Genomic DNA, 8,565 nt, shown 5'->3' with positions numbered 1-8,565 from the left:
ACGTTATCCATCCATGTTGCCATGGTTACCTGTTCGACAAAGTTCTTCTGGTCCGTAAAAATCTTGGAGTAGTTTTCATGAATGTACTTCTCCTTCCAGTCCTACCACCCACACACACAAACACACACAGTTTAACAGTGCAGATGTTTAGAGGAGAGGGCAGATGTTTAGATGCCAGCACAGATGTTGAAGCAGATTCTTAGAGCACGGTGCAGATGTTTAGAGGCCAGTACAGATGTTGAACGTACCAAAGGGTTGTCGAAGATCTGCCACATGTCAGGGTGGAGTCTGGAGGTGTTGTAGTTGGTGGAGGAGACCAGGCGACCAAACTCATCTCGGTTCGACACGAACATAAACACACCCTGTCACACACACACACACACACACACACACACACACACACACACACACACACACACACACACACACACACACACACACACACACACACGTACACACACAAACACACACACACACACACACACACACACACACACACACAGACAGACAGAAGGGTTACCACCCATTATTCTGATTGGGGATTAGTCAAAGTCAAAGTCAACTTTATTGTTAGACCAATCATGCAAGAAGTTTCCCTACGCTCAAAATGTGATAATACCTCACCTTACCCGGGATTAAAAGAGGCTACCTGGTATCATAACAGACGACTAAAGGTGATCCGGGATCAGGGCGGGTGGCGGGCTCCTACCTGGTCGCGTATGGTCCTACAGAACACCATGTCGGGGTCCATGCCCTCCTGCTGGTAGAGGCTGCTCAGCGCCAGCCGGGACCTCAGCACCTTGCCCTGGATCAGGTACACCTGGGTGATGTAGGGCACGTTCCACACGCCCCTGGAGACACACCGCGTCACATTCAACTCACGCATGCTACTCAATAAAGACGTGACGCCGCGTCGAATGTGCACGATAAAGTATCAAATCTATCACGTATACTGTTAATGGTGTACCCCGTGGAAACGCTACGCTTCTCGGTAATGTGTGTACGCCATGTGGATGTATAATGCTCACACGGGCGTCGGTAACACTCACACTCTCTTGGCCTGGACGATGTCGATGTAGTCCTCGGAGCGGGAGTAGAAGCCCTCGGGACTAAGAGAGCCCCAGAAGTTACTCCATAGCTTCCCATGTCTGGACAGCATGGGAGCGATCACCGGCCTGATAGAGACACACACACACACACGCACGCACGCACACACACACGGAGAGGGAGGGAGAGGGGACACACCGGGTGAGTAGGCGGTCTTATGTGTGAGGGCATAGTGTGTGTGGCGGCATGTGTATGAGAGCGTACTTGTTCTCCTCGATGAGTAGGCGCAGGATGTCGTTGTTGACGACCGCCACGTCAGAGTCGATGCTGAAGTAGTAGTCGCAGTCTGGGTTCTTCTTACACGCCTCCCTACGCACGCACACACGCACACGCAGACACCCACACACCCACACAGCAGAATTTAGGGTCTATTGTTTCTAGAAACATGGATCTATGGGGTACATAGGTTTTAGGGTGGGTACAGGTAAATTGGCTCTGGATTGGGTTCTACAGGTTCTAGAATGGGTTAAGGTCTGAAGGCTCTACAATAGATACAGGTCTACGGGTTCTAGAATTGGTTCAGGGTTCTAGAATCGGTACAGGTCTGTGCGTTCTGGAACGAGTATGGGGTACACGGGTTCTAGAATGGGTGCAGGGTTTTAGAATGGGTTAAGGGTTCTAGCAGTGTGTAGGTTCTGGGGGGGTTCTATGGGTTCTACACTCACACAGCCATGGTTCTGGCCTGGTCCTGTTGGAGGTTCTCCTCCGGACCCACGAGGCGGGCCTCGGGGAACAAGGCCCTGTGGCGCTCCCAGAACTTCTGGATGTGCCGCTCATGATACACCACCTGGATTAGATTAGATTAACATGATACACCACCTGGATTAGACTAGATTAACATGATATACCACCTGGATTAGACTAGATTAACATGATATACCACCTGGATTAGACTAGATTAACATGATATACCACCTGGATTAGACTAGATTTACATGATACACCACCAGGATTAGATAACATTAACATGATACACTTCCTTGATTTGATTAGATTCACAGGAAAGACCTGGATTATATTACATCAACAAGATTATGATAATGTTATGATACATTAAACTTGATTATGTTAAATGAGATAGGATCAGCAGTGAGATGGGGGGGGGGGGGGGGTCTCACGTTGTTGTGTATGAAGAGTCGTATCCTAGAAACGGGGTAGTTGAAGGTCGTCAGCCTCTCCAGAAACTCCTCCAGGAACGGAGTCGGCTGCTCAATAAACACTGCAACATACACCAGGGGTAGCTCCTCGTCCTGCACGCACACGCACACGCACACGCACACACACACACACACACACACACACACACACAAACAGCAACATGAGGCACAATATGTGTGTTCACTTGCTTATGTGTGTGTGTGTGTGTGTGTGTGTGTGTGTGTGTGTGTTTATGTGTACATATGTGTGTGTGTGTGTGCGTGTGATAGTGTATGTGTGTGATGGTGTGTCTATATGTGTGTGAGTGAATGTGTGTGCATATGTGTGTGTGGGTGTGTGTGTAGTGCATGCATATGTGTGTGTGTGTGTGTGTGTGTGTGTGTGTGTGTGTGTGTGTGTGTGTGTGTGTGTGTGTGTGTGTGTGTGTGTGCGCTGGGGCTGCCCGAATACATATGTTCAAGCTTTGAATAATCGTAAGGTAATTTTAGAGAATATTTGAATATTCAGAGAGTTAAAAAATATATATATCACGTAGGATGACTGCTTTGACATCAGTGGCGTTGTGACGCATTCATCGGTCCGAGTTTGACTCAGATACGGCAGAGCTCCCGTGTGCATACCGGCAGGTCGTTGAGGTCCAGTACGTCGTTGTCACAGACGCCACAGCCGTTCTCATGGGTCCAGGCCGTAGGGACATAGTTGCCCAGGTAGTTCAGCTGGAGCTGCAGACAGACAGGTGGAGAGACAGGCTGAAGGTGAGACCGACAGGTTGAGAGACAGGTCAAAAGACAGACAAATATAGCGACGGTCAAACAGAGCGGTAGAGGGAGAGACACAGGGAGAGAGACAGATTGGTAGACAGACAGACAGGTCGAGAAAGAGATGGACAGACAGAGAGACAGGTAGAGAGACGGACAAGAGACAGACGAGTAGATAGACAGACAGGTAGAGACACAGACAGACAGGCAGGGACAGACATGTAGAGACTAGTTCTAGATGGACCGTATCGATATGACGGGATGTCAGTGATCACCATGGTTACCTTGGTGGGTCCGTTGCCATGGATGACAACAGGAAGTGTATCGTAAGCAACATTCCGGACCCTCACCCGGGCCTTCTCAAACTTCAACACCACCTCATCTGAAACACAATGGGACCTTCATGAACACAGATTGTGTGTGTTTGTGTGTGTGTGCTCGTGGGTGTGTGCGTGCCTGTGAAATGGAATGTGCGTGTCAACGTGTGAGTGTGGTGATATGTGTGTGTCTCTGTCTCACCAATGGCTCCGTTGAGGTTCTGGAATATTCTGGATCGGTGGTCCAGCGTCATGTTGTACTTGCTCTGGAGATAGAAACAGATTATTTTCACTGTAAAGGAAGCAAAGTACTTCTTCCTCTAGAGTAGTATCTTTACATGCTGTACAGTATTAGCACCACTTCTTGTACAGTATTAGAACTACTTCCTGTAAAGTTTAAGTTCTACTTCCTGTAAAGTAAAATAACTACCTTCTGTAGAGCATAAGTGCTACTTCCTGTCGGCCATTAGCTCTACCTCCTCTAGTTTTGTTCAGTCGTAGAAATGGGGTCGCAGTTTAAGTAGTTTAGCAGGTTGCGGTTATTGGTTAGTATCTTGGTATAGGAATGTGGTATGAGTAGTATTATAGCATTATTAGTAGTATCAATAACTCGTAGGGTTTGATCCAGGTATATCTTGGTGTAGAATAGAAGTATTATAGTAATATTAGTAGTATTAGTAGTAGTAGTAACTCGTAGGTTGATTTCCAGGTATATCTTGGTGTAGAATATAAGTATTCTAGTAGTATTAGTAGTCGTACTAACTCGTAGGGTTTGGTCCAGGTATATCTTGGTGTAGAACAGCTGGTCATCGTCGCTGTCTTTGTTTCTCCACTGCTGGACGATGGAGCTGATGTCTGGGGCATAGCCCATGAAGCCTGTATACCAAGAGAACACACAGCTGTATATAGTATATGTAGTACTAGTACCTCCATGGTTGCGGTAGCTCTTGCCTATGTGGACAGGGGTTACATATACTATACATAGTAGTATTCCTAGAACTAGTAGATCCAGAGTTGAGGTAGCTCTTCCCTATGTGGAAAATGGGTGTATATAGTATAGATAGTAGTATATGCAGTACTGGTACCTCCAGAGTTGAGGTACCTCTTCCCTACGTGGACAGGGGGGTACTTGGAGGCCAGCCTCTGGTCCGGCCAGCAGAAGCCCTCCGCCGAGAAGATGACCCGGTGACCGTACCTCCGGAACCTGCGGAGGAGCTCCTCGGGTCCCGACGCAAAGATGACATCATAACTAGAGAGAGAGAGAGAGAGAGAGACAGAGAGAGAGACACAGCATAATGAGCGAGAGAGGTGATAGACACAGCATGAATAATTGGTATTTAAACGCATTTGCATTAAGATGTAAAAAATAGTAACATTTGTGTTTGCTCCGTTTTCCAATGATGATTGGACAATGGAAATTATTTAATACAGCTGCAAATTATTGATTACGTTTGATCTCCTTTGAAAGTCAATGAAGATTATCTTTGCTGTGTTTTGATAATAAAGTCACTTTCTTGACTGTGGATGCACGTGTCCTTATTTTTAGGACTGTTGGTCATCAAACCCCACCCAAACAGTGGCTTAGTAAAAGAAGAACGCCACTGTAACAATTTAACAGAGATGTGTCATGTTTTCCTGGCCTTCTGGTGAACCTGTAGGAGGTCAGGTGACCAAAGGGAAACAGGACAGGCCGACATTGTCATCATTATTGTTGTGACAATGCGTGACTTTGTAAACGTTGGGTTCTCTTCAGAGAGAGACACAGGGCAGGCTATCAGGTAGCAGGTCAGAGATACATGGATATCTAGGCTCCCATATCATGTGTTTCGTTCTGCTTTAATATCCACAGAGCTGTTCAACCACGCCCAGACACACCCACACCCACACCCACACCCACACACACACACACACACACGCCCAGACGCACACACTCATACACACCCACACAGCGTTACCTGTCTACGAAGAGGATGACCAGGTGCCGCTGGTCACCGTGTTTCAGAAGCTCTTTCTTCAGCCAGCGAACCTTCTGCCCCCCCCCAACCGTATTGGCCACGTCCCCCCCCTTCCACTCCTCCCCCAGACCCAGCACCTACACACACACACACACAATAAGAAATAAACACACTAATGTTCAGCGATCACAGTTTCAATTCACAGTGTGTGTGTGTGTGTGTGTGTGTGTGTGTGTGTGTTACCTTGACAGTGTAGTTGAACTCTTTGGCGGTCCTCATAAACCGTTTGTAGCCATCGGTCTCCTCTGTAGCTGCTGTGATAACTAGCAAGCTCTCTACACACACACACACACACACACACACACACACACACACACACACACACACACACACACACACACACACACACACACACACACACACACACACACACACACACTCAATGAATTGCTCTTGTTCCGCATGAAACTGGGACAAACATTTTCAGTGAGCCTCCCATTGTGCCTCAGAGGAGAGGGGAGAGGAGATGAAAGAGAAAAAGGAGGAGGTTGGAGAGGAGAGAGGAGAGGAGTGAGGAGGAGAGAAAGAGAGAGGGGAGAAGAGGAGTAAGGAGAGAGCTGAGCTGAGTTGAGGAGAGGAGTGATGAGGGGAGAGGAGAGGGGTGAGGAGAGTATTGAGGTGAGGAGAGGAGAGGAGAGGAGAGAGGTGAGCAGGAAGAGAGAGCAGAGAGGAGGGGAGAGGAAAGAAGGGAGGAGAGTGGAGGAGGAGAGATGTAAGTTTGTCCTTTCATAATACTTTGTATCCCTGATCACTCAAAACTTACTATCTGTGTTCAACAGATTACTCGTCTCAGGTATTCTAATCGCCTTCCCTGCTCCTAGGATGCAGCCAACATAGACTGCTTTTCAAAGACTGGTAATCCCAACCTATGTTGGTTGCATATATCTGGTCCTGGACAGTTTGTGTAACTACTTATTTTTTTAACATACAGGGCTTGATTATCTCATTCCCACTGTATAAATGCTTTAAACATCTGAATAAACTTTGAATCTCTTTGAGTGATACTGCCTTGTGTCATATTGATTCCCGGGCCGCTTTGCTTTTAGAGATGGTTAGCCACATAGACAGATAGTTCTATTGCTATGTTCCACATAAGATATGTTGTAGTTATACTGATGCTATGTTCTAGATAGATTCAGTTATGATGTTTTCCGGATAGGTTTAGCCTGATGATAGGTTCTAGATTGTTCTAGTCCCTATAACTATCTAGACTATCTGTCTAGATAGTTATAGGGATGAGTTTTAGAAAAATTAAAAAATAGTTTTCTAAATTTTAGTTCTAGACAGAAAAGTATAGGTATAACTTGTTGGTAGTTTTATCTTTATATAATTTATTCTAGATAGCTATCTTGTTGAACGACCTATATAACATTTTTTAACAGGCAGAATATTCAAGGTAAAGTTAGTTAAACATGTTAATACTCACAGAATAGTGATAATATTAAAGACCAACGTACAAATATGTAGACAATGAAAAAAAAGGTTATGCGGTTAAGTATGTAGATATATAATACTTCTGCCATGAAATGTCTAAATAAACGTTGTGTATGGTCAGTAACGCTCTCAGGACATGTCTATAAATATTGAAGTTGTGTGTAAGTAACGCTCCCACGACATGTCCTGACAAAGTTTGTAGTTGTGTTAGTAACGCTCCCACGACATGTCTAGATAAAGGATGTGTTGTGTTAGTAACACTAACAGTCCGAGGACATGTCTGGATAAAGGATGTGTTGTGTTAGTAACGCTGCCACGACATGTCTAGATAAAGGATGTGTAGTGTTAGTAATAACGCTCCCACGACATGTCTAGATAAACGTTGTATATTGTTAGTAACGCTGCCATGTCATTCCCAGAAAAAGATTGTGTTGCGTTAGTAAAGCTGTCCTCTTATTCTCCGTTAGCACGTTAGCTCCCTTCTAGCTCTCAGAAAGCTTCAGATCCACTGATGGTAACACTTGTGGTATTACTATGAGTTATATTTATCTGAGGTCAGAATAGAAACCCAGAGTTAATGGAGTGAGCAAGTAAGGGGTAGAATAAGGAGAAGCAGCTGCAGGGGTGGCCTAGTCCCAAGCGAAGAAGGGGACATTTCGACCCCTCAGTCGCAGTTCCCAAATGGAGAGTCCAACTCCTAAAATTATAAGTCTTATCTGATTTATTAATAATGGTGATCACTCACTAATATTGCCTATCTAAGGACAGCTTGGGTCATTCTCTTTGTATCGGCATGCATTTGGTTTCACACAAATCAACGTTTATCATGAATGAGGAACTTTCTGTGAAGTCTTTGACGCGTTCAATGGAAAAATAAACGCGTCACAGAATTATTGTCAGAAAGTTGCTCATATCTATGTACCATTATATACATTGAGATAACACTTATATATCTCGTGAATAATGATATATAACACTTATATCTCATGAATAAGGTATTCCATGGAACTGCAACTAAGAGGTCGTGGTGGAAACGTCCTCGCTTGGGACTGGGTGGCTCCACGAAGCCGGCGAGGGGTCGCTGTGGCCGGGCTCACCTGGGTAGGCGCTCGGCTCCGCTGCGGAGCTCTGGAGGACGAGGAGGAGACCCATGAGGAGAGCCAGGAGGAGAAAAGGACCACAAGACGCCATGTTGGTGTAGAACAGCTTGGATGTTATTCTCTCTGTCCGCTTGTAAATCTGCACTCCGCCAGCCCCTCTCCCCACGTCCCAAATTCTCCAGGAATCTCAGACCGTTCTTCACAAAAATTGTCATAACAAATAATAGTCCCGCCCCTTTCAGCATTTTGACCAATCAAACCCAAGCAATGCCAGAGTGACGCAGAGAAGGACCAATGGGACGTGACAGAGGCAGACAGCGGACCAATCAGCTGTGGACAAATGGAAACGAGGAATCACAGGAGTTTTTCTTTGCCCGTGGGCTGCAGAAAGTTCGCGAATGCGTGAAAGTGAATCCTATGCCACGTCCTTTAAATTCCTTAGCCCGTGGAGACAAACACACACACCCACACACACGCACACACACCCACACACACATACCCACTACACGCACGCACAGGCACAAGCGCGCACGCACACACACACACACACACACACACACACACACACACACACACACACACACACACACACACACACACACACACACACACACACACACACACACACACACACACACACACACACACACACACACACACACACACACACACGTAA

The 8,565-nt window shown here is 46.1% G+C and overlaps 1 protein-coding gene across 1 annotated transcript in view; it reads right to left on the bottom strand.

Annotated features, from left to right (window-relative positions):
• The window catches only part of plod3 (procollagen-lysine, 2-oxoglutarate 5-dioxygenase 3), an 11,140-nt gene extending 3,038 nt beyond the window's left edge, over positions 1 to 8,102 (bottom strand). Inside the window, exons 1-15 of the mRNA XM_060077140.1 lie at positions 7,887 to 8,102; positions 5,539 to 5,630; positions 5,296 to 5,432; positions 4,426 to 4,589; positions 4,104 to 4,216; positions 3,543 to 3,606; positions 3,308 to 3,405; positions 2,886 to 2,987; positions 2,226 to 2,357; positions 1,773 to 1,894; positions 1,312 to 1,416; positions 1,050 to 1,175; positions 710 to 851; positions 249 to 362; positions 30 to 101 (exon numbers count right to left, since the gene is read on the bottom strand). Of these exons, the coding sequence (XP_059933123.1) occupies positions 30 to 101; positions 249 to 362; positions 710 to 851; positions 1,050 to 1,175; positions 1,312 to 1,416; positions 1,773 to 1,894; positions 2,226 to 2,357; positions 2,886 to 2,987; positions 3,308 to 3,405; positions 3,543 to 3,606; positions 4,104 to 4,216; positions 4,426 to 4,589; positions 5,296 to 5,432; positions 5,539 to 5,630; positions 7,887 to 7,980 (1,677 nt within the window). The 5' untranslated portion in view covers positions 7,981 to 8,102. The remainder of the gene's footprint in view (positions 1 to 29; positions 102 to 248; positions 363 to 709; positions 852 to 1,049; positions 1,176 to 1,311; positions 1,417 to 1,772; positions 1,895 to 2,225; positions 2,358 to 2,885; positions 2,988 to 3,307; positions 3,406 to 3,542; positions 3,607 to 4,103; positions 4,217 to 4,425; positions 4,590 to 5,295; positions 5,433 to 5,538; positions 5,631 to 7,886) is intronic.
• Between the last annotated feature and the right edge of the window lie 463 nt (positions 8,103 to 8,565).

This window comes from Gadus macrocephalus, chromosome 17, assembly GCF_031168955.1.
Source record: "Gadus macrocephalus chromosome 17, ASM3116895v1".
Taxonomy (NCBI): domain Eukaryota; kingdom Metazoa; phylum Chordata; class Actinopteri; order Gadiformes; family Gadidae; genus Gadus; species Gadus macrocephalus.
Note: the sequence above shows the minus strand (reverse complement) of the source record. Positions and strands in the feature narration are given on the sequence as shown.